Genomic DNA, 27,091 nt, shown 5'->3' on the forward strand with positions numbered 1-27,091 from the left:
TCCTTCTTCTCGCTCACAGAGACGTCTATTCATAGAACTAACTAGAGAATTGATTATGGCAAACCAAGAAAATTCCACCACTCCCGCTACTGTCGTCCCAGCTTTCCAGACTGCCGCTGGGACCACTTCAAACTCAGCCACATCTGCATCGTCGCAGGAGGTGCCACTCTACATCCCCACTGTAGTACCAACTATTGTTCCCCACGTCCTGACAACTACTGAAGAGCAGCTTTTGAGGATGCTGGACTATAAGCGCACTTCACTCAGATGGAAAAGACTCAAGCTGCTAAGGGGGCGTTTATCGCTTCCTAGGCAGCTTAAGCCACCGCTGCGACACCTGCCATCATCGCTCCCACTCCATCTATTCCTGAGCCTAACCAGAGGCATGAGGGACAAACGGCTGCTGATCGCCCGCAGCTTGCTGAAGTCCCCATGGACGTTCATTATCAGTCCCTCATAGATAGCACTTTGATTAGAAGTTCTGCGCCCAAAGGCTCTGGACATTATGAGGTGAGGCCCGTGCTCGTAAGCCTGGCTAGCCAGAGCTAATTCCATGGGTTGCTCAATGAAAGCCCGTATGAACATCTACAGAACTTCAACAGGATTGCTGCTACCTCCAAATCGCACGACATCACGGAGGATGCTGCAAAGTTAATATTGTTTCCTTTTTCTTTGTCAGGAGAGGCTATGAAATGGTTTGACAACCTCTACCCCATTCCTGCCACCTTTAAGGAAGCAACGGAGGCCTTCGTGAGCAAGTATCATCCTGTATCGAAGACCATTAGCTAGTGGAATGAAATTTTACGTTTCAAGATGGCCAGTGATGAGACCCTTCCAAAAGCGTGGAGCCGCTATAAGCAACTGCTCCGCAACTGCCCTCATCATGAGATCCTGGACTTTATGAAGCTCCAGATCTTCTACTCGGGGATTACTCCAGAGTTAAGGATGTCACTGGATGCAGCGGCAGAAAGCTCGCTCATGGGGACGTGTGCCTCAGAAGCGAGGGCTTTGATCGAAAGGATGGCGGCCAATCAGACGAGTTGACTAGAGACCAACAGGCCAGAGCCATCGAAGGGTCTATATCAGGTTCCCGCTTCAGTTTCTCAATATGCAAGGATTGATAGCCTGTTGGTCCAAATTAAAAAGTTGTCTAAGCTCATGAAGCAGGACCTGAGTAACAAAGAAAAATAGATGGTGAATGAGCCCACGGTCATTAAGGAGTGCGCCTATATCAACCAATCTAGCCCGCAGGTTGCTGAGAGCTCATCTGAGCAGACTTAGAGCCCAGCGGAGGTTTTCTATATGGCAAATAGAAATGCTCCTCAGTTCCAACACTTTCAAAAGGGGCACCCTCGAGGGCCCTCTGGACCACGCCTTCAGCAAAAATTTCATCAGCCACAACAGTTCGTTGCGCAACAATATCATTAAGGGGGATTCTATCCACAACCTCAATAATTTCAGACCCCCCACTTTCCGCAGGAGGCACCTGTATTTGCTCAACCTCCTACAGCCGGTCAACAACCGCTGAGTTTGAAGGAACTCTGGAGAAATAACGAGCGTGCAAATTAGGAGTTCCAACGCAACACGTCTGCCTCAATCAAGATGCTGGAGATTTAGGTCCGGCAGATAGCTGAAGCTATGAAGCTGAAGCAGAAAGGAACATTGCCTGGGACAGTCGAGACTATCCCGAACCAAGCGAAGGCTATAGAAACAAGGGGTGGAAAGCGAATGCAATCGCTACCACTGCCAGACAGAGGTACCAATCCTTTTTCTACTCATTTTGTTGCTAAGTCACTTGTACATGATAAAATGATACAAATTCCAATTGAGAAGGATGATCCATCCCAACCGCGAGTGATACCAGCCGCTCGGGTACCTGAACAGAAGGGAAAGGCCCCCGCTCATTCTGTGGCTAGGACTCTTTTTCCTACTAGGCTTGGGAAGAAGAACGACTCCAAGGAGTTTGATAAGTTTGTACATACTTTCCGTAGTCTTAAAAGTACTATACCGTTTGCTGATGCTTTGTCGCAAATGCCATATTACGCTAAGTTCATGAAAGACATAATCAATCAGAAGCGGGCATTTCCTGATGAAGCTGCAGCGGTGCAACTAGAGAGTGTGTGCAGCGCGGTATTTAAGGAGGACCTCCAGAAGAAATTAAGCCATCCTGGGAGTTTTATTATAATTTTTACTATTGGCAATTTAGAACCGATTAGGGCATTATGTGATTTAGGAACTATTATCAATCTTATGCCTTTTCTGTTTTTTAGTAAATTAGAGCTTTTATGAGCTAGAAGCATGCAGAACTGTTATACAACTTGCAGACAAATCAATAAGACTTCCAAAATGAATTATTCGTCATGTACTAGTGCAAGTGAACAAATTTATTTTCCCTGCAGATTTCATTATAATGGAAATGAGCGAAGATCGTGAAATTCCAATCATTTTGGGGAGACCTTTCCTAGCCACCGCTCAAGCAACTATTAACGTTGCTTAAGGCGAAATCACACTGAGTTTAGGTGGAGATAAAGTCACATTCTCCATGCACAATGCAATAATTCATTGTCGTATTTTTGTATATGAAGTTTTATTCGATAAATCCAAAAAGATCCGGAAATAAATTCCCAAATATTCGAATCGTGGTAAAAGGCTAACCCTCAACTCTCTAATTTCGGTATATATTAATCTTGGTGAAATTGTTGTTAGATAATATGTTGAATTTCTTTGTGTTGGTTGGCTATGCATTTTGTTGGTGTTTGATTGACTATATGTTTCTTGGTGATTAGATTGGCATATAATCTTGGAATTGATTGTTATTTCCTTGTATTTTTCCTTGGTGATATTTCTTTGGAGTTTTTTGTTCCTTGATTATATTCATATTGTGTTTTTTGGGTTATGTTGATAGCCTAGTGAAATTTTTGTGTTAGCCAAATTATTATAGTAGATGCATGTTTAATCTTCTTTGCGTGTTAGATATGCATGCTTTAGTTTTTCTTTCTGAGATAGAATATTGCATATTAGGTGTTAATTGGAAAATGCCTAAAAAGAATGAATAATTGGAAGATAATCAAGAGTAATTAATTTTGTTGCATTATGTGATTTCTTGGTGTTAATGCATAATTTTTTATTTGTATACTATGTGAGTAGTTGTTTGTCATATCATGTTTTGGATTGATTGCTTTGTGATTGCGCTCCCAAGTTTTCTAACTGGTAGTGTTTGATCGAATTAGGTGCTTAGTGTTTTTCTTTTCGTCTAGTCGCTTAGAGTTCTTCTAGGGTTAGCTTTAGTTCTAGTTGTTGAGTGTTCCTCTAGGTTTCATCCTAGTTGCTTAGTGTTCTTCTAGGTTTCCTCCTAGGTTTCCTCCTAGGTTGCTGAGCGTTCTTCTAGGTAGGATGTCTGAGTGATTGTGTCTCCGGAGAGCTGAGTGATAGTGGTCGATCGATCCAGGTTTTTAGATTGTACTTAGCCCGTAGAGGTGTGTGCTAGAGCCGTAGTGCCTAAGGTTTTCTTTGTGTCTAGAGCTTAGTGTGTTCTCTAGTAGATGTCAAATAAGTTGGAACTGCTATTATGTGTTTCTATGTTTTTTGTATTCGAAATGTGATTGTTTTCTTTTGTGTATATGCATGTATGTTGTTTGATTGTGTAATATTTGTTTTCTATGTGCTAGGTTGCTAGTGATCTATCTAGGTGCATGTTAGGATCTATGTGTACTATGTGTGATATATTTTGTCTGCATTAACGTTTGTTCGTAGATGCAGCGAGGGACAAAAGACGATGATGAAATCCATCGGTGCTAGGGAAGTCTATGTCATAGTAAATACGTATTTTGGGATTTGGTTAAATCACGATCAAAATAGGTGGAGATTGTTGGGAATTTTGGCCGTTTGAGGGTTAACCCGACAAGTCCCTCGATAAATAATTAGTTGGCCCACTCCGTAGCCCGACCCACCGGATCGGTCCAAACCCTTTAACCCAAATCCATTTACCCAAACCTAGCAATTTGTTAGATTGTTGATTTTGTTATAACCGTAAGTGAGTTTCTTAGGGTGAGCTAGTTATGATAGATATAAAAGAGTGGGTTTAGGGGTGAATTTAGAAGGTGAGATCAAGAGAGTTAGAGATAGAGAGAGTGTGAAGGAGAAGAGAGGACGAGGCCGAGGTGAGAGAGAAAAACCGTCAGAGAGAGTTAGAGATAGAGAGGGTGTGAAGGAGAAGAGAGGGCGAGGCCGAGGTGAGAGAGAGAAACCGTCAGAGAGAGAAGAGACAAACCGCAAGTCTTCGGTGGGGTTTTCTGGTGAGTGATTCCGGTGAATGTAGAACCTTTCCGATGGCCGATTCCGGTGGGTGTCGAGGCTTGGATTGGCGAGCCGGCCTCCACCTTGAGGCGTGGTTACATAGGCCATCGCGCACCATAAGGCTGAGCTGAAAACTGCCTTCCCTTCGCCGGTGTGATGATTGGTGTAAAGATTGGGGCTAATAGGAAGTCGATCGGAGATCGGAGATCGGAGCGTTGATTGCTTCCGGAGGAAGATCAGCTGCCATTAGCCGCTGCTGATGACAAAGCCGCCGTCAACTGCTGCTGTCCGTCAGTAGCCCCCGGAGGATCGCTGCTGTCCGTCAGTAGCTGCCGGAGGATCACTGCTCGTCGCTGATTTCGTAATCGCGGTGGGAATGAAGAAACAAAGACTCGAACGAACCGGCAGAAGTCCAAACAGGGAGTTTCAAATTAGTTTCTGCAATTGAATTTTAGGGCTGTTTGTCTGTGTTTGATTTCTAATTTCTAGATTTATGTTAGCCTTAATATTAGTTTAATTCAATTTCGGTTTAGTTTAATTTGATTTTATTCGAATTTCGTTTTCGCTATTAATTGATTTGTATTTTTGTATACAAAGTTTATTACATAAATCCAAAAGATTCGAAAATAAATTCAGAAACATATAAACATATAATTCTCTTCTTGTAAAATATTAAACTAAACATTATTTAATTACAAAATTTAGAACCACATCTTTTTAATGGGAAAAAAAAAAACAAAAAACAAAACAGCGGTTAACATTTGGGGGTACGCTCCACCAGAGGGCTGAGGTAATTTGCGGTAATCCTAAACTCAATTATCTGTTCGGTTTCTTGAGGGAAAAAATAGAAAATAAAGAAAGAAGGAATCGCCCACTATTGGGTTGATGGTTGACATTTGTGTTTGTGTCAATAAAATCAATATCATCATGTAGAACAATACATTATTTATATACACCAGTGACCCTAAATTTAATTAATTAAAATGGTGCGTGGCCTCCTTAGATTCCACTAATAAAAAGTCCATCTTGATGGCCTCCTAAAACAAATTAATTATTACTTTTATATTTTATTCGTCACATTATAAATAGTCCATTTATTCTCAATACATAATTATTTAAATATTATCAATAAATTAGATTAATAATAATAAATTATTTGATATTTTTCAAAATATAAACTAATATATTTAATTAAAATATTTTAGAATATCTGTTTAAATATTCTTAATATTATATACTAATAAAATATAATTCTTTTGCCCGCCACCAAAGTAATTATTTTGTCATTGCAAGTTTGTCTAATTCCAAAATATGTCCCAACAATTATACAATATTAAAAATATATTTATAGGCAAGACTATCATTTTATTTTTATATTGTATCATTACCTATAAAATATTAATATTAAAATTTACGTGTAAAAAATAAATGGTTATATTTATGTCGGATGTAGTGACTATATAATATAAAAATTATTTTATATAATACAAGTAAATATCTAAATATATTTTTAGTTGTGATTAGCAAAAAATAGGTTTATTAAAAAAATAAGGAGTTTTACATCTAAATACAAATATTGTTTATTAAGGAGAGATAAAAATAAAATAGTTTGTAAACCATATATAAAATATTAAGAATTTAATTAAATTCATTTGTATTTGTTAAAATATATTTAAAATTAATAGATCTACTAAAAGATTAAAATGGATTATCTATCTTGGACGGACTAGAAAAATTATTTGTCTTGATAACGAGGAAGTACATTATATCCAAAGGCGCAGATCAGTTGGGTCAATTCAGCAACCCGATCAACATATACCATTAAGACATACAATATATATTTGTGCATAATACAACATATATTATAAGATATCATATATTGAATTATAACATAACATATACTGTATTATAAATATATTTTGATAATATATAATATATGTTTATTACTTCATATAATATGGTCACCCGATTAAATCAACACTATACTAATTTGATTGCGTCACCAAATCCGCAGCCTTATATCCAAATATCCAAATAGCTAATTCAATTGCGAATAAAGCAGTACTATGATCCCATTGGAGCCCCAACTTGGACACAACAAAAAATATATATTTTGCCACGGAAAATGACACAAACCCATATTTGCATCCACAATATATATATAACATATGTAATATGTGGCTGCAAACGAAGTAAAGTGATGCTCGTAATGGTCACCATTATCTCTCATCTCTCTTTCTCTCTCTTTACATAAATATATAGTCGTCTTATTTGTTAAATTTATTCTAATATTTTTTGGTAGTCAATTTGTTAAATCTATCAAATTACTAATTTGTTAATATTTAACTATTATTCTAAATTTAATATTTATTTTAAACAAATGTCACTATTTTTATTACATTTTTTTATTATTATTATTATTTTTAATTCCTAAATATATTTTCAAAAATACCATTAAATGGAGGAATAATTGTTAAAAGTGATAAAGTAAAAAGATAGTTAATTTAGTAATATTAGTTAAAAACCCATCAGTGAATTGGTGAATTTTATTAATATATTTAGATTATGGTTTAAATTTCTTATTTGAATACTTGTTTGGATATTGATATTTTATAAGAGGCTGCTAATATCGAAATTGAACAATTAATATGAGGGAAAAAAATATCGAGAAGTGAAATTTAATGTCAAATTTTACTTACAGACAACACGTCAATCTTGGCATTAAATTGAAAGAAATCAATTACAAAGACACCTTAGGTGCATTTGTACGGTAGTGTACACTATCATACATAGTTAGTTTGGATTTTTAAATAATAACTTTTAAATTTAAATAGTTTTATACCTTATAAATAGTTGTTTCACGTGATATTTTGAAAAAATCTTTTATTAATATAAAAATAAAAAATAAATATTTAATTTATTATTTTAGAGAAAATATTTGATAAATAGTAAAAAAAATTCCTAAAACCCACAACAAACTTAACTTCAAGCGTGTATTATTTACCTGTTGTTTTCTTCGTAATTATCACTTTGGTTTAGCTCTTCTCTCTTGAGACCAATTGGAGGCGTTGTGGATTGCCTCGAGTCGTCCTCACATTTATCTTAGGATGCAAATCCAATGTGTTACCTTAAAAAAAAATTACGAAACTTGATAATTTGAACCCAAAGCTACTATTTTGTATTCGAAAAGTTTAAAATTTACTTTGTGCTATTGTAGAAAAATGAAGTGATGATATTCAAGATAGTTTATTTGAATTTGTGGTGGATTAAATATACCCGTAATGTGTTGGACTCTATTAAAGTTTTGGAAAAATGGATAGTTATGAAACTTTAAAATTATTCTTCGCCGTGTCTTCTTTTCTAGTGAATATTTTTATGTAATTGATTTCATAAAATTTTATAATCAATCATAGATTTTCTTATTATTTATATTTGAAAATTAGATTGTCACTTACTGTTGGTAAGGTGTCCGATTCATTCTATCGGATCAAACATCTTCCCAATTGGTAGGACATTCAATTATTTTCATGTGATCAATTATACTATCTTTGGTATTCAAATTTTCTTATTTTCTCAAGCATTCTACTTATCTTAATTCGATTTTGAATGTTAACAAATGCCCCTTTATCCTATTTAAATTATTTTGTTGATATTCTAAATATCAGTTTAACAAAAGATATTAAAATTGAAAGCATGGGTTCAATGAAGAATACTCAATGAAAATGCTATTGGACATGTATGTATTAGAGACTTGGTCCAAAATAAGCCCCCAAGACGGATTTGGTTCGTACAACTTAGACAATTAATTGACCGCGTTAATCAATAATTTTTTTAATAGAGCTTAACATTATCTTCAATTTAATTCTACTCCCTCCTTCATTCAAATTTATACTCTTTTTTTTTTGTCATAAAAAAATATTATAGTTTCCATTTTAAGTAAAAAATCATTACACTTTTGTATTTTTTTACTATAAAAGGAAAATTAACAATTATTACTCATTTTTATTAAAACCTGTGCCCGGTCAAATAAGCACACATTTGCATGACGGAAGGAGTATTATTTTTTTCTAAAATTTTGGTTATGTTCTTTTCTTTTTTTTTTTTTCTTTCACTCAGGCATAAATTTTTATCTTCTTCTTGCAAGTAATTATTTGTAACAATCTTTGCATGAATCGTAAAAAAAATATAAAATAATACATGTAACCATTTACAACAGGTATGGATTACTTTAATTTTTCTAGCTACTCAAACATTCTATAGGTGAAGATGAAGAAGATTTGATAAAGTTTTAAAAAGCTTAGATTATATGCTCAGAATCTCCAATCATGGCCGTTGGACGGTCCATAAATTGATTTGGTTGATGAAAAAAATGTAGTGAAATAGTATGATTCATCAAAGATAAACTAAATCATATCTTTCAATTGGATCATCACTTAAAGATAGCTCGATTTCATCTGATATGTATTTATCATATAATTAAATTGAGATAATATATTTAGCCTCGTTCAAGGGGGCTCTTATTTTGTCCAAAACTTATGTTGAATATGAAAATAGTTCCTTGATTCACATTCAGGAATAAGAAAAAAACTGATTTAATTTGTATTGAAGACTCTTCAATTTAAATGAGAAATTTTTCTACCGCATTTATGTGACCTTTTAGAAGAAAATAATTCAACTAATAGACAAAAGGTTGAATCGATCTCCTTCTAGTGAAGAAGACTAGTCAGACCTCTAGTTTGTAATTTCTTTCAATTATGTCTTCTTCTTTTTTTTGTGATAATATAAGTAATACATCTTTAGATATTTTAACATTGATATTTTTTTTTTTGGTGTGAAACAAGGTGAGTACTTGCATGGACAATAGATTAGTCTCAATTTAGATTCCAAACTAATTGTCTACGTCATTGTTACTTCTAGTTAAAAAATTATAGTTTGAATGGAATGTAAATGTGTAGGACAAGTTTGTTTATCTAGCTACTTGTTAAAAGATACTCTTGTGGATACCAATGCATGTTAGATTTTACTATTCCAAATAGAATACAAAAAAGATGTGCTTCCACTTCCATTTTTTTTTATACAAAGCGTCTCACAATTATTCGAACAAATACAACATAAATATCTACACAAACCTTGTGTCTATGGGATTATTTCGGTTTTTTCACATTGGAAAGCTCTTTAATGTAGCAACATCAATGTCTTTCCCATCACTGCGGATTTTGATCTTCAATCTTGATGTTCTAAATCATATGTCTAGTATCTTTAAACTCTAAACTAGGTTCTCTAACCAAGAACAAACTAGAAACCCTCTAAAATCTATGTTTTTAAGAATTCAATTTGTCTTAGATAAATTCTTCATTGTAAAGTAATATTTATCTAAATTTCACTCTCATCTCAAACTTTCTGAAATGTACATTGAATTATGTAGTTGAGATTCGAGTATATACTTGTGAGTTATGGTTATTCTGTTTCCATCAAACTAACTTATTACCTTAAAAAAAAACTGTATATTTTCTACAACAAGACTTATCAAGAAGATGTTCTAACATTTTTATAACTTTCTTTGTAACTGCTTGTATTGTATAACAATATTTATTCTGATCTAATTGATTTTATCTCAATTTCAAAATTTGACATACCTTCTGGTCTATTTCACAACATCATATCCTGACCATGTAGAACGTGGGATACATTAGTCCAAACCAAATTACATTTTCCAACAAAGCCCCTATTTTGTCTAATGTAACTCAAACTCATTAAGATCACATTATCACCTATTTCACACACATACGCACACACTTAGGATTTTTTTAATTAACAGTTCATACTTGTCTGTCATTACAAAAGCATCAAAGTTTGAAACAAATGGAAAAAAAAAAGCTTAATAAAAGTGCAGTCATCCTAAGCTATAAAATATAGATAATTAGAGCTAAATTTAGAGAGTCTATAAACTTAGATCAATGTTCAAGTAGAAACAAAAAAATTAGAGCTAGGAAAAAAAATAATGGTCAGGAGCAATAGAATCTCTAGAGGTGTTCCAGTGGTTAAGTAAATCTATTTCAAGTTTCAGCAAACTCCCATTTAGAAATATATTCGATAATACTCCCATTTCTTGGGTGAAATGAGTCAAAATATTGGTCTTCTCTAGAATGAAGATCTTCTTCACCAAAGGGATAGCGCGGGACATCAAATAATATTATTCTTAGAATCCCCTACCAAAATTTATTCTCTACGGCAATCCCATCGGATATATAAGCAAGTTTCTTATCTTGTTTTATCACCATATTCCTTAGGCATCACTGAAAAATAATGGTTCATTCTTTAAATCAATATACAATTTTGTTATAAAGTTTAATAGAATGTGAGACTTCACCCTAAGAATATCTTCAGACAGAGTGAAAAGCACTTCAAACTGCTCTAACGGTAATGTAATCAGAGCAGGATAGGGCAATCAAGTACTTTTCATAAATTCATTCGGGAACATAATCCAATGTCTTCTTCAACACAGTTATATCATAACTCAAATTATTAGGACACAAATCAATTAAATATTTGTTTTACCCATAGCCCTATTCAGTGTAAATGCTTTTGATGTTGGATAGATGTTCAGTGAACAAAATCTAAATAAGTAGTTGTACTTTATTGTTAAAGTAGATGGGCTTTTAAGTATTGTTTCCAAAGTTCTTTTTTTTTGTTTCATTTTTTTTCCAGCGGTGATGTGGAAATCAAGGCCATTTACTTAATTCTCCTTCGATAATGAGATGACAAGTACAATAGGGTGCTTGTAGGCAGTGGTAATGCATCATTAACAATATGTGGGGTAAGTGAGTAAAACTCATCTTGAATGCAAACTTTGTGGTACTAAGTGTGACTTTAAATTCAAAAAGTTCTTTGGTAGGCTAATATAGACCCTCAAATAAGTTTAGGGACATACTTTCATAGGCAAAAAAGTTAAGATTCCTTTCCTCAGAAAAATATTCAAATACAATATCGTTGTACAAAGCATTATCAAACCTCACATTGGGTCGAAATTAACTAATTTGCAGCACATCTTTATCATACTCTTTCACATTTTCAATGAAGTATAAATTATCAAAAGCATTAGAAAAAATTGGAGTAGCCGGAATAGATTCCAATTTTTCTTTATTCTCATTAGATTTCCTTGAAGCAATGGCCTTCTTAAAAGAACAACTTTTTTATTTGACACAATATTACTTTTATTTTGACTTCTGACTAAGAGTTGAATAAGCGGAATATCATCATCCAGTTTCTCTTCTAGTTGTACTTTGAAAGTTCTTATTTCTTGTCTATCACGTTGTTCTTTAACTTACATAGAGCAATAAATTGCTTTACATGAGCTTCAATTGACTATGTAGCTTTTGAATCCTTTCACATTATTCTATTTGTTCAGGAACAATTTTTATTCTCGAGCAACTTGAGTTCTATCTCTCTCATAGTCTAATTCAATAATATTACCATCTTCAACAACAATATCCACATTAGTTGTAACAACTCCTTGAACTTAGTCTAGTTCATAAACAATATTTTCCTCAACGTCCTTAGATCTCTCATCTATAGGATATTTTTATTCTGCAATAAGAGTGTCTAGAACTTGGTGTTTATGTCCTTGAATTTCAAAAGTAGTTTCTTTTTAGACTAGTTCAAGTGCGGTCATTGAGGCTTGAGTTTCAGCCTTGGGTCGAATATGACCTTCCTGAACAAAAAAACTTTCAATAGATTTATTCTTCTTAATCTTCCATGTGTGAGATAGGGTATATGTAGGAATTTGAATATCTTTTACACATCGAGCTTCCACCATAGTATCAAGAGAAAAATAAATCAAAATGATTTTTAATGACAACTTTTATCTGAATAATCACGACTAATCTTTGAATCAAAACTTCAATCATTCTATTTATATATAAAGATGAATAAACCTTCAAATCTTAATTGAAAATATAATCCTAACTGATAGATTTTGAATTTGAAATTAGCTGGGAGAATATATGACTTATTTGTTAGACTGTCAAACTGATATGATGACATCCTTATGTTGTGACATAGTTTTTCAAATTTTAAAATATTTTTTATGATTTTTTCCAAAATCAATTAAATTTAGAATGTAGATCATCAATTCATCATATCATCAAGCTTAAGAATTAAGAATAAAATTCATACATAAAGATCCTTATTAGTAAAGGCTGAGAAGACCCATATTTCTTATTAAAAAAATTTAAACACTTAAACATCGAGTGCCTTTATTAATATATTAGTTTTTTGGATGAATGTCTCAATACGGTGTAAAGACCATATTTCATACTCTACTTAATATTTAATAATATGGTGTATAATATCAATGTATTTGGTTCGCACATGTTGAATTGGATTCTTTGATATATTAATCGTTCTCATGATGTTACAATTGACTATACATTGATCTTTAATTATGCCATAATCTTATAGCCTTTACTTCAACCATAAAATTGTGCACAACAACTTCTAACGGCTATGCAATCAGTTTCCATAGTTGATAGAGCAATTAAAATTTTCTTATCTAACGCTAGATAACAAGATTATACTTAACAAAAAAATAACCTGCAGAAGTACTTTTTGTATCATCGCAACTTCCAGTCCAATATAAATCTGTGTAGCCAATTAATTCAAGTTGTTGACATATTTTAGATATTCAACTTTAGACTTAGTAGATTTATATTTAGATTTGGTCTTATCAATAGATTAGATTACTTATATTTGAGTCTATCGAGTCCGTTTTGTATATAGGCCCCCTTATTTTGATGATACAAAAAGACAACCTCATTATTTTTCCCCAAATTTCTAATATGGTATCAGAGACTATTTTTTTCATTCCTTAGAGCAACTCCAACCCACTGCAAAATGCTGTGCCAAAATATGGGTTATATTGTAAAAATAAATTAAAGTTGGGGTGTAAATTATAAATATAAAAAGTTATATAAAATAATATAAAAGAAGAATATATAGGGAATATACTTTTTAGAGTGAAAATTGAAGTTTATGGTCGGAGTAAAATTACTGTAGATCAACTGCATATTTACTGTAGCTATTGCAAAAAATGAAGTAATGGGTTGGATATGGTCTTAGATATAGCCTACCAACCTGGAGATCTTAGAATTTTGAGATTTTGACCATGATTTCTAGTCTTTTTGTTTATGATTTTAATTATGTTTTGAATCTTAATTTTATCTACAATTGAAGTCATGTTTGCGCATCTGTCTGCGATTCTTCGATCTGTTTGCCGCGTTTCTCCAGAGCTATATTTCTGATTGTTATGAAGTCCCGTTATTTCCAACTTTGTGGAGAGTACTTCCGTCGTCTTTGGCTCCAATAGAGAGTCATATCATTTTCGGCTCGAGTAGAGAGCCCAGCTCTGGTAGAGAGTCATGTCATTTTCGGCTCAGTAGAGAGCCCGCCTCTGGTAGAGAGTTATGTCGTTTTCAGCTCCAGTAGATAGTCATATTTTTTTTGACTTCATTGTGAGTTCTGTTATATTCGACTCTAATTCAGTTGAAAGCATTGTTTTTGCCTTTAACACAGTAGAGCGGCGATGGCAGCGGCCGACAAGTAACTGTTATTTTTATTTGCGTTTTTTACATCTATATTCAACTTTCTTATCAAATTCAAGTTAGTTTATATTATAATAATTGAGTTTGAGGGAGGATGTTAAGATACTTTAGATATTCGGTTTTAAATTTCGTAGATATATATTTATATTTGGTTTTATCTTTAATGCCCCGATTTTAGAATGTATAAAATAATATTATTATAGCAAATAAATATTTTTATAATATTTTGGAATCAAGAAATTAATATTCTGGGATAAATTTTATTTCTATTTTATATATTAATTATGATTGAAAAGACTGTTAAACGGATAAATATCGATAAATATAAATATAAAATATAAATAATATAATAATAATAATAATAAAGGTAATGATGATGAAGATAATATTTATAATAATAATAATATAATATATACAATTATATATATAAAACAAGCAAACTTACCTGCGAAGCGAAGGAAGGCAGAGGAAGAAACGCGAAGGAGAAGAAAGGAGAAAAAGAAAAGAAGAAAGAAAAAGATTTAGCCGTTCGATTTTGATTCCGACTTCGATATTGTATTTCTTGTTATACGTAGAATTTAATTATGGATTTTAATATGAATTTCAATATTGAGATTATTAAATTAGAAATTCTTTAAAAAATTCATAACCGGCTATTTGGCTATTTGATCGACGAATTTCTTTAGCTAATAGCCTATTCGTAGTCCAAGTATTATATTTTGAGAATTTCGTATCGATCCGAGCTAAATTGAAAACGACAGTGTATTGCACCGGCCTGTTTATTCATATCTTTAAGTATTTTTATTTAATAATCGGGCGATATAAATAGTAGGAGGTATAAGAGTTTTATAGCTATAATATCGTATTCTACTAAATATAAAAGTTTGATACCCAACGAGTTAATTATAGAAATTAGCTTTTGAATAAGCAGGTAGCTCCTATGAATAAGCATATAGCTCAGCTGAATTGAGTAAATAATGGAACAGGTGTACGTTGGAAGAGATTTAGGTGAAATTGCGAAAGCTAGGGAGTGTCGACAAGAGGTAAGCAGTAAGGAATTAAATCTAATTTTAAGAAAATTTAGGTATGCATGTTGCATGCGATTCTGATTAATATGCTAATGTGATATTATGTGAATTATTTTGTCAGTGCATGTATATATTTATATATATATGTGTGCGTATGCATGTGAGAAACTTCATGGTTTATGATATTTGATATACGTATTTGATCGCATTGGTGAATTTATGAGAAGGAGGATAGGTGAGCTGTCTCACCAGCCCTTTTCGGTAAATTCACTTATTTGGCATGTTGCACATATATTGCACGATTTATCAGATATGATTTGTGGATCTATCGTCTAGTCGCCGTGTGCGGTAGTGCTAGGCGAGGGCATCATCTGGGGTTAGAATATTCGACTCCGATGTACCGTAACATTTTGGCGATAGTGGACGATAGTAGTCGGACAACTGGGTGACTTAGTCGCACGGTCATTCAAGGATTAGACCCATGGTAGTTGAGACGTATTTTGGTCTAATCATTCGTGTTCGGTGTTGTTCCACTCATTGGAGTAGCTACTAGTGAGGTCTACCGGTAGTTAGGATCATATGCCAAACTCCAAATGTGATCCCGTTAGGGCGCGCGAGGAGGAGTAGAGTTTCGGGCTTTCCCTTGGGTGATTCCAGGTTGCACGGATTCTACTACAGTACACGGGATAGGGCTAGTCAGCGGGGGTCCTATCTTCACTATCACAGACTATGGGGCGTCTTGTGGTTAATGACGACAACGTTCGGCTATCCATGTATTGATAGTGGGAGTGGTATGGTGGGTATATGGAAGTGACCGGATGACCGTTATATTATTATGGATTTATCAGGTCCTTCCTTGAGCCGAGGATTTTCCGGCTATTTATTGATGATGGTCTAGTGAGCTTGTTATTACGGGGCCGAGGGTATTCTGGCTGCTCACTTAGACTGTAGTGAGCCTATGATTATGGAGCCGAGGTTATTCCGGCTGCTCACTTTGACGGATATATATATATGTGAGTGTGCATTGTTGTCGAGTTTGATATCTGTATGGCATCATTTCACTATTGGCATGACATGACACGTATTTTATGATTAATGGGAATTAGACTTTATTTTAAGAAGGTGTGAAATGGCATATTTCACGTTAGTTCTTAAAATGGATTTAATTCTGGACTGCTTCTAAGAAAATATTTTTTCCAGGTATGCATGGCACATCCGAGACAGGGGGCGTCTCGAGATACAGAAAGATAGGCTGAGTGAGTGAACTTACGTCTATTGTATTATATATAAATTTTTAACCGGAAAAACCTCTTGTTATGGGGTGTGTTTTGTAAATATTCATAAATCAGATTCTGTTATATAATAATGCGCTTTTATGGTAATTTTAGCCTTAACACTGTATTGTGGAGCCCGAAGTAGGAGGTGACGACCTCATGATGCAGTGTGGCAGTAGCATTTCCAGTATGAGCCAATTAGGGGTGTTACAAGTTGGTATCAGAGCCTAGGTTTGGTAGATTTTGGCTCTTTGGATTAAAAAGGTTTTGAAAATAATGATGATATTGAAGTGGTTTGGCGAGGTTTGGGTTTTGTGGGTGCATTCATGTTAATGTGGTTTATGGTTTAATGTTATATTTGGTTTAGGTTTGTTGCTGAGTTGATATTGAATCAGGGAAGTCGGGGGGGCAGTATGTCAAATTCTCGAGGTGATGGTTTATGTAGGGCTATTCGAGGCCCAGAGATAGATCCTTCATTTGATAAGTCATAATATTTTGTGCTAGAGTATGTATAAATAGAGGCACCTAGTCCAGATTTCTTCCGACAGCCATAAACTGCGATGATGCCTCAACAGAGAAGTTTTATTGATGCTGTGATGCGGCATAACCCGCCAATATATTCTGGTTCCGTAGAGCCTGGAGTTCTTGAGTTCTGGGTTGAAAAGATGGAAAAGATATTTCGTGTTGTTCAGGTTCCACCAGATCAACGAACCAATATCGGGGCTTATTTCTTGGAAGGTCGAGCAAATCGGTGGTGGTTAGGTGAGGAAGCTGCGGGAGTGGACCAAGTGGATATGACTTGGGATGAGTTTAAAGCAAAATTAAAAGCTAGGTTTATACCGTCTCATGTTCGAAAAGCAAAGAAGCAAGAGTTTCTGGACTTGAAGCAGGGTTCGATGTCAGTCGAGGACTATTTTGTAAAGTTCAATGAGTTGGAGATGTATGTTCCTGACTATTTTTCCTGTGAGAGAGATAGAGTTGATCATTTTGTAGATGGGTTGCAGCAGAGGATTCAAGAAGCTTTAGCTGTGTTGGATATCAGTTCGTTGTATGAGGCTTACGAGCGTGCTGCTCGATTCTATCAGAAGCAAGAAGTCAGGCAGAAGGGCAGTGAGAAGGAAATGGGGTATCAACATCAGTTTCGAGATAAAGGAAAAGCTGAGGTAGAGGATGAACCAAAGGGTAAAAATAAATGGTGGCAAATATTCAGGTCGGGGCCATCGTATAAAGGGATTTCGATTAAAGAACCGAGTCAAAAGAGGTTTCAACAATCGAGGGTTGTTTGTTGATGTTGTGGAACAAGTCATTCAGGTACCCGTTGTGATAAAGTTCCATTAACATGTTTTAAGTGTGGTGGTAGTGGTCATATTGCCAGGCTATGCCCAAGTGTGGTAACTACAAGGGAGTTTCCAGAACCGAGATTTAGGCCATGGCAGCCGTCATTTTCATAGTCACAGGGGAGAGGATTAGGACCATCATGGCGAGGTGGTCGAAGCCAGTCACGTCCATCATCTAGGCAGCTAGGCAGAGGACCTGACCAGCGTGGCAGAATAAATGTGGTTACCCAAACAGAGGCTGATCATCACCTAGGTAAGGTTTTAACGGGTAGATTTCTTGTTTGCGGTTTGTCAGCTCTTGTGTTATTTGATTCGGGTGCAACGTTCTCGTTCATATCTAAACGTTTGGTTAAAAGATTGGGTCTGAATTCATCAGTAGAAGTGGTAGTGGAAGTTTTACTTCCATCAGGAGAAGTACTGGAGTGCCGAGAACTCTATATGCAAATTCCAGTTAGTATTGGGGGAGTTGATTTTGCTACTAACTTGTTGAGTATGAAGTTATCCGAGTTCAATGTGATACTGGGGATGGATTGGTTAATGGCATATCAAGCTCAATTTGATTGTCGTAAAAGATCAATTTCGTTGGTTGGAGCGATGGGTGAACAAGTGAGCTATGCAGGATCTGCAAGACAACCTTCTATGAAGGTAATTTCATCCCTATCATTTCAATAACTTATTCGTAAGGGGTATCCAGTGTATCTGTGTGAGGTAAGAGATTTGAAGCAAGGGGAACAGCGATTACAAAATATTCCTGTGGTTCGAGATTTTCCTGATGTATTTCCTGATGATATTCCTGGTATGCCACCAGCTCGTGAGGTGGATTTTACTATTGATATTGTGTCAGGAGCCGAGCCAGTATCGAGAGCTCCGTATCGCATGGCACCGTTAGAACTCGCTGAACTTAAATTACAACTACAGGAATTATTGGATAAATTTACATTCGTCCTAGTACATCGCCTTGGGGTGCTCCAGTTTTATTTGTGAAAAAGAAAGATGGAAGCTTGAGGTTGTGCATTGACTACCGGGGGCTGAATAAAGTAACGGTAAAGAACAAATATCCTCTTCCGAGAATTGATGATCTATTTGATCAACTGAGAGGTGCAAGTGTATTCTCCAAGATTGACTTGAGGTCTGGATATTATCAACTAAGGGTTGCAGAGCATGATATTCCTAAGACAGCTTTTTGCACTAGATACGGTCATTATGAATTTACGGTTATGTCTTTTGGGTTGACCAATGCCCCGGCTGCGTTTATGGAATTGATGAATCGAATTTTTCAACCATACCTCGATCAGTTTGTGGTGATATTTATCGATTATATCTTGGTATATTCTCCAGATAAAAAGACACATGCAAAACATTTGCGTGTGACACTAAACCCACTGCGTGCGAGGAAGTTATATGCCAAGTTATCCAAATGTGAGTTTTGGTTGAAAAAGGTTGCTTTCTTGGGGCATGTAGTGTCTGGTAAGGGTATCTCAGTAGATCCTTCTAAAGTTGCGGCAATCTCGGATTGGCCAAGACCTACCAATCAATCAGAAGTAAGAAGTTTTTTGGGTTTGGCAGTGAATTACCGAAGATTCGTTCTTGATTTTTTTAAGGTTGTGAAGCCATTAACTAATTTGCTGAAGAAGGACACAATGATTAATTGGGATCGTGAGTGTGAGTTTTCTTTCTTAGAATTGAAACATCGATTAACTTCAGCACCAATCTTGGCTTTACCAGTAGAGGGTGGGGATTTTGAAGTTTATAGTGATGCTTCAAAAAGGGGATTGGGATGCGTCTTAATGCAGAATCAAAGAGTTATTGCTTATGCGTCACGACAACTAAAACCTCATGAAGAGAATTATCCTACACATGACCTGGAGATGGCAACAGTTGTGTTTGCTTTGAAGATTTGGAGGCACTATCTTTATGGTGCCCATTGTAGAATGTTTACTGACCATCAGAGTCTGAAATATATCTTCACCCAAAGAGAATTAATTAAGAGAAAGAAGATGTTTAGAATTGGTGAAGGATTATGATCTCGAAATTGTATATCATGAAGGCAAAGAAAATGTTGTAGCCGATGCCTTGAGTCGAAAACCAAGGCATAAGTTGGGTTATATGTCAGTTGCCGATGAACTGTGTCAAGATTTAGCACTGATGGAAATTGAAGTACTTGGACGGGGCATGACGCGGGGATATTTGCAAATGATGCAAGTTGAGCCTGAAAGTTATGATCATATTAGAGCGGCTCAAATGGAAGATAATAAGATGGTCAAGTTGGCTATAAAAGTTCAGTGCGGTCAGACTCAAAACTTTAATATTGCTTCTGATGGGAGTCTTCGATTCCATGGGAGGTGGTGTATCCCAAACGACTGAAGCGATTTGAAGGAGAAAATTATGAGTGAGGCTCATAATACACCACATTCAGTGCATCCAGGAAGGATTAAAATGTATCAAGACTTACGTCAACATTTTGGTGGAAGGGCATGAAGAAGGATGTAGTCAAATTCGTTGCACAATGTTTAAACTGCCAAAAGGTAAAAGCAGAACATCATAGACCAATGGGGTTGTTACGACCTTTAGAAGTTCCGCTTTGGAAATGGGATTCTATTGCAATGGATTTTGTGACAGGACTTCCAAGGGCGAAGTTGAAAACAGATGCAATTTGGGTGATTATAGATAGATTGACTAAATCAGCAGTGTTCATCCCAGTACGTATGACTTGGAGCATGCAGAAGTTGGCCAAATTATATGTTCATCATGTGGTTAAACGACAAGGTATTCCTGAGGTAATCATACCGGATGGTGATCCACGTTTTCAATCTCGATTTTGGCAAAAATTGCAAGAAGCCTTTGGTACTCAGTTGCATATGAGTACTGCATTTCATCCAATGAATGATGGTCAATCAGAGCGAACTATCCGTATTCTGGAAGATATGCTAAGAGCTTGTGCAATAGAATTTCAAGGAAATTGGGAGGACCACTTGGATTTAGTGGAATTCTCATATAATAATAGTTATCAAACAAGTATTGGAATGGCTCCTTTGAAGCTCTTTATGGACGAAGATGCAGAACTCCTTTAAGTTGGGATGACATGAGTGATCGACTGATATTAGGTCCAGAAATGATCAAAGAATCAAAAAAAAAAAAAAGATTCGAATTATCAGGGAGAAGATGAAAATAGCTCAAGATCGTCAAAAAAATTATGCCGATAAAGCCCGACGTGAAGGTCAATTTCAAAGTGGAGATTTCGTCCTGGTAAAAGTATCTCCAATGAAAAGTATTAGAAGATTTGGAATTAAAGGAAAATTGAGTCCGCGTTATGTTGGACTCTATGAAATCCTCGATCGAGTTGGAGATTGGGCTTATCGGTTAGCACTTCCTAATTGTATGGAATGAATTCATAATATGTTCCATGTATCACAGCTTCGTAGGTATGTCGCAGATCCTTCTCATATTTTATCTCCCGATGAGTTAGAGCTAAATGAGGATATTTCATATGAGGAAATGCCTCTTTGGATCATGGACACAAAGGTTCGAACTACGAGGAACCGAGATATTCGTATGGTGAAGGTAATGTGGTCCCGGCATGGAGCAGAAGAGGCCACGTGGGAAGTAGAACAAGAGATGCTCAAAGCATACCCACATTTTTTTAATTAAGTAGTGTTGTTATGCGTTTGAGTTTAGATTTCGAAGACGAAATCTTTTAAGGGGGAGTGAATTGTAATGCCCCAATTTTAGAATGTATAAAATAATATTATTATAGCAAATAAATATTTTTATAATATTTTGGAATCAAGAAATTAATATTTTGGGATAAATTTTATTCCTATTTTATATATTAATTATAATTGAAAAGATTATTAAACGGATAAATATCGATAAATATAAATATAAATATAAAATATAAAATATATAATAATATAATAATAATAATAAAGGTAATGATGATAAAGATAATATTTATAATAATAATAATAACGTTAATAATAATAATATAATATAATATAATATAATATAATATATATAAAACATATATATATAATAATAATATAATTATATATATAAAACAAGCAAACTTACCTGCGAAGCGAAGGAAGGCAGAGGAAGAAACGCGAAGGAGAAGAAAGGAGAAAAAGAAAAGAAGAAAGAAAAAAATTTAGCCGTTCGATTTTGATTCCAATTTCAGTATTGTATTCCTTGTTATACGTAGAATTTAATTATGAATTTTAATATGAATTTCAATATTGGGAATATTAAATCAAAAATTCTTTAAAAAATTCATAACCGGCTATTTGGCTATTTGATCGATGAATTTCTTTAGCTAATAGCCTATTCGTAGTCCTAGTATTATATTCTGAGAATTTCGTATCGATTCGAGCTGAATTGAAAACGGCAGTGTATTGCACCGGCCTGTTTATTCATATCTTTAAATATTTTTATTTAATAATCGGGCGATATAAATAGTAGGAGGTATAAGAGTTTTATAGCTATAATATCGTATTATACTAAATATAAAAGTTTGAAACCCAACGAGTTAATTATAGAAATTAGCTTTTGAATAAGCAGGTAGCTCCTATGAATAAGCATATAGCTCAGCTGAATTGAGTAAATAATGGAACAGGTATACGTTGGAAGAGATTTAGGTGAAAAAATTTAGATATTATGTGTGTGTATGCATGTGGGAGACTTCATGGTTTATGATATTTGATATACGTATTTGATCGCATTGGTGAATTTATGAAAAGAAGGATAGGTGAGCTGTCTCACCAGCCCTTTTCGGTAAATTCACTTATTTGGCATGTGCACACATATTGCACGATTTATCGGATATGATTTGTGGATCTATCGTCTAGTCGCCGTGTGCGGTAGTGCTAGGCGAGGGCATCATCTGGGGTTAGGATATTCGACTCCGATGTACCGTAACACTTTGGCGATAGTGGACGATAGTAGTCGGACAACTGGGTGACTTAGTCGCACGGTCATTCAGGGATTAGACCCATGGTAGTTGAGACGTATTTTGGTCTAAGCATTCGTGTTCGGTGTTGTTCCACTCATTGGAGTAGCTACTAGTGAGGTCTACCGGTAGTTAGGATCATATGCCAAACTCCAAATGTGATCACGTTAGGGCGCGCGAGGAAGAGTAGAGTTTCCGGGTTTCCCTTGGGTGATTCCAGGTTGCACGGATTCTACTACATTACACGGGATAGGGCTAGTCAACGGGGGTCCTATCTTCGCTATCACAGACTATGGGGCATCTTGTGGTTAATGGCGACAACGTTCGGCTATCCATGTATTGATTGTGGGAGTGGTATGGTGGGTATATGGAAGTGACCGGATGACCGTTATATTATTATGGATTTATCAGGTCCTTCCTTGAGCCGAGGATTTTCCGGCTATTTATTGATGATGGTCTAGTGAGCTTGTTATTACGGGGCCGAGGGTATTCCGGCTGCTCACTTAGACAGATGTAGTGAGCCTATGATTATGGAGCCGAGGTTATTCCGGCTGCTCACTTTGGCGGATATATATATGTGAGTGTGCATTGCTGTCGAGTTTGATATCTGTATTGCATCATTTCACTATTGGCATGACATGACTCGTATTTTATGATTAACGGGAATTAGACTTTATTTTAAAAAGGTGTGAAATGACATATTTCACGTTAGTTCTTAAAATGGATTTAATTCTGGACTGCTTCTAAGAAAATATTTGTTTCAGGTATGCATGGCACATCCGAGACATGGGACGTCTCGACATATAGAAAGATGGGCTGAGTGAATGACCTTACGTCCATTGTATTATATATAAATTTTTAAGCGGAAAAACCTCATGTTATGGGGTGTGTTTTGTAAATATTCATAAATCAGATTCTGTTATATAATAATGTGCTTATATGGTAATTTTAGCCTTAATACTGTATTGTGGGGCCCGAAGTAGGAGGTGACGACCTCATGATGCAGTGTGACGGTAGCATTTCCAGTATGAGCCAACTGGGGGTGTTACATTATCCATTGATTAGATTACTTATATTTGAGTCTATCGAATCCGTTTTGTGTATAGACCCCTTTATTTTGATGATAAAAAAAGACAATTTCATTATTTTCCTTCAAATTTCTAACACAAGTGAAAACCAATTTCAATTTCATAGCCTTAGTTCAATTGTAGACTTGATATATCATATGAACCACCATTCTTATCTCAAATTCCTCCGGCATCATTGTTTTTTTTTTAAAAAAAAAAAATTCACCTTTCAGAAAATTATTCGTTGAGTAAAAACCTATGTCATCAACACATATATAGATTTGTGCAACAAAAAAAGTGTCTTGTTAATTGATCCACATATGTAGTTTTTATCCAAAAGATAAGAGGATTGTCGATCATGCCATTTAGTATTAAAAGATTGAGTTATATTTATTTTGTTGTCTTTCTGCTTTTAATATATAGTATCATCACTGATAATCATATAACATATGTTGTTTAATGTTAAAACGTTGTTGAAATAAGAAATTTGAATTATATATGGGCATATAAAGAATTTGGCATTGAAAATGTTCAGTATGTGAAAGTTGTAGCAAATATTAATTAGTTACCTTTTAATAAAAGTGAGTTGATGACGGCAAGAAATAGTGATATATATTAGGTGTTATTTAAATAGAGAAAGAGATGAAAGGCTTGAAATATTATTTTCTAATATAATTTTTAAATTTGAATTAAAATTAAATAGTTACCATAATCATAATTATAGGTTTTTTAAACAAAAAAATATACAAAAATAAAGAAGATGAAAAACAAAAAGATGCTATAGAGAAAAACAAGAACAAGCAAAAGAAGAAAAGTATATGTTATGGAGAAAAAGCAAAAGTTGCAAGGAATGAGGAAAAAGAGAAGAATATGAAGTAAACAATAAGATCCGAAAAGAGTAAATTTATCTTCAATGTAAAATTATACTGTTACACATTTATTTAAATATAACTATTAGATTATTTTATAATATTACATATTAGGGCTAACTAATCAGTTTGGTAGCCATTCCATAATAGCAAATATGTGTAAGAATATTAATCAAAAAATTATTTTCCAACAACAACAAAAAATTAGAATACATAATAGCATCCATGGATTAAATTCTTAGACCATGTATGATACATAAACTTACGCCGCGCTCAATTTTATTTTCTTTGTCGCATTACCAAATAAATACACATACATCGAAATAATGTAATTAAAATTATAATTAAAAATATAGTTTAGAGAAAAATGTTTTTGGAGAATATAATTATATAAAAATTGATAAATAAAAGATATATATATATATATAATCAATATATATTGATATGCTCTTTTTATGTTTTTTAATTTATTGATTTTGAGATTTTATAGGTAGAATAGTAATAAAATGTAATATGATATGTTGAAGCTGATGTTGAATGTGATTTGTTTGAGGAAAAAAAGTCTGGTCTAATACATTTCCACTCTAAAGTGTTGATGGCTGATTAAACATGCATTGTTGAATCATTTTAATTTAATATCTAATAGTTATTAATAATAAGTAGACTAATTTCATAAGTTTGCTATATACTTTTGATGAGATATTTAACTTTGTAAAAAGATTATTAATAAGGTGAAGGAAAAGACAAATGCTACAAAAAAGCAAGAGAAGAGCCTAAAAAAATAATAGTATTGTATTATATGTGAATATATTTTATGTTCTCTATAGTAAACTACATTGTTCTTATAATAAACCAATACAACTAATTTTTTTTGGTAAAGGCACAAACTTTGATATAAAAGAGCACATGAAGAGCTTATGGAAAAAATAATGCGGTGCTTTATGTGACTATATTCCATGCTCTAATTATGCAATCATAGTGTAATTATAATAAATCAATATAATTTATTCTCTTGTGACAAGAGCACAAACTCTTACATGAAGAGTTTATAGAAATAATAATGTGGTGTTTTTTGGCAATATATTTCATACTTTAATTATTAAATCACAATAATCTTTTAATAAACCAGCATAAATTAATTTTTTTTAGGTACGTGAAAGCATAGACTCTCATACTAAAAACTACAAGAAGAGTCTTTGGAAATAATAATGTGGTGCTTTTTATGAATATATTTTATGCTCTGATTATTCAATCACATGACTCTTATGATAAACCAACATAATTAATTTTTTTTATGGTGAGATGATAAACTCTGATACTAAAGAACATAATAATACCTTAAGAAAATAATAATATTGTGCTCTTTAAAAACATACTCTATATAGACAATCACAATGCTTTTTCGTCATCCATCGTTTAAATATTAGGGATCCATGCGAGGTTGATAGTGTCCATATGAGCTTATTTGATCTCAATAAATCTCTTCCAGTTTAACTATTTCAGTAACAAATATCTTCATTTGGAAGGTTCATAATTTATGTTCCACAATCGAAATTCATGCTAATGTATCTGTGAAAAAATCTAGCCGCTAGCTCTACATAGGAAATGATAGATAATCACCATGGCAACATCTAAGCCCCAATGAGACTCATTCTAATAAATAAAAAAAAAGTTGTCATATACAAAGAACGAATAGAGAAACTTCGTGTGGCAACAAATCACTCTTCAAAGCAGAGGTAATAACAATTCAATCTATACAACAACAAGATGAACCTAAAAAGTTAAAATTAAAAGATTGTAGCCTTGAGCCCTCGTTCATTGCTTACCATGGTATTAAGTTGAGAGCGATATTGTTGGAAGGGATGGTTAGGATAGTGAAATAGATTATTTACAATTTTCCCCTCGTTAGCCATCTCCGCCGTAGAAGTAAAAGATAATCTAACGGGTTAGGACTAAACAGCATGTTGCTAATTAACTATAATCAGCAGGGCCACCACCGTCATACATGTATATTCTTCGGGTTCCATATTAAGTGGGTCAAGTCAATACAAATCAGTAAGATGGATAACACATATTTCACAACACATGATAATACAATGTATAATACATATTTTGACACATTATATACTTTAATATAGTACAATATATTATTAATTTTAGCAGAATAAATATATATATATAATACAATACGTGATATATAAATTCTACAATGCACGTTTCTATGTAATACATCATTAAGTAATTTTATATATACATGCACTATCTGTTTGTTGATTTTCACTGATTTAATCAAATCAAAATCAAACTAATTTGACCCTGCTAGCATTGAAATTGCGCCATATATATATATATATATATATCAACTTGTGCCATTAGTCTAACTTTGCAAAACACTTTCACAATTTCATAACTAACAACTAAACTCCCCAAGTTTCAGAACACTAAAAGATAATAACCGTATTGTCCACTTCTAATTGCCTAGGAAATATATAGTAGAATACAACGAGTCCTCTTCAGTGTGGTTGTTTTTTCTTCACATTGTTTCGATCTTATTTGAAATCTTATTTACTTAAAAATAATTTTTCAATGTATTAAATAAGACCTAAATATTACGAAATATACACGTAGCCCATATGCATATATATATGGATGCTTTTATTCCAGCAAGATGCAACA

General features: G+C 34.0%; 1 protein-coding gene across 1 annotated transcript; it reads left to right on the top strand.

Moving 5' to 3' along the window:
• The first annotated feature begins 1,638 nt into the window (after positions 1–1,638).
• Positions 1,639–19,898, top strand: LOC127256908 (uncharacterized). Its single transcript, XM_051283133.1, has 8 exons — positions 1,639–2,130; positions 14,882–14,938; positions 16,773–17,379; positions 17,509–17,588; positions 17,655–18,140; positions 18,219–18,418; positions 18,484–19,484; positions 19,582–19,898. The coding sequence occupies exons 1-8, from the start codon at positions 1,639–1,641 to the stop codon at positions 19,896–19,898; spliced, it is 3,240 nt and encodes a 1,079-aa protein (XP_051139090.1).
• The last annotated feature ends 7,193 nt before the right edge of the window (positions 19,899–27,091 follow it).

This window comes from Andrographis paniculata, unplaced genomic scaffold, assembly GCF_009805555.1.
Source record: "Andrographis paniculata isolate CXL003 unplaced genomic scaffold, ASM980555v1 Contig57END, whole genome shotgun sequence".
NCBI classification, from domain to species: domain Eukaryota; kingdom Viridiplantae; phylum Streptophyta; class Magnoliopsida; order Lamiales; family Acanthaceae; genus Andrographis; species Andrographis paniculata.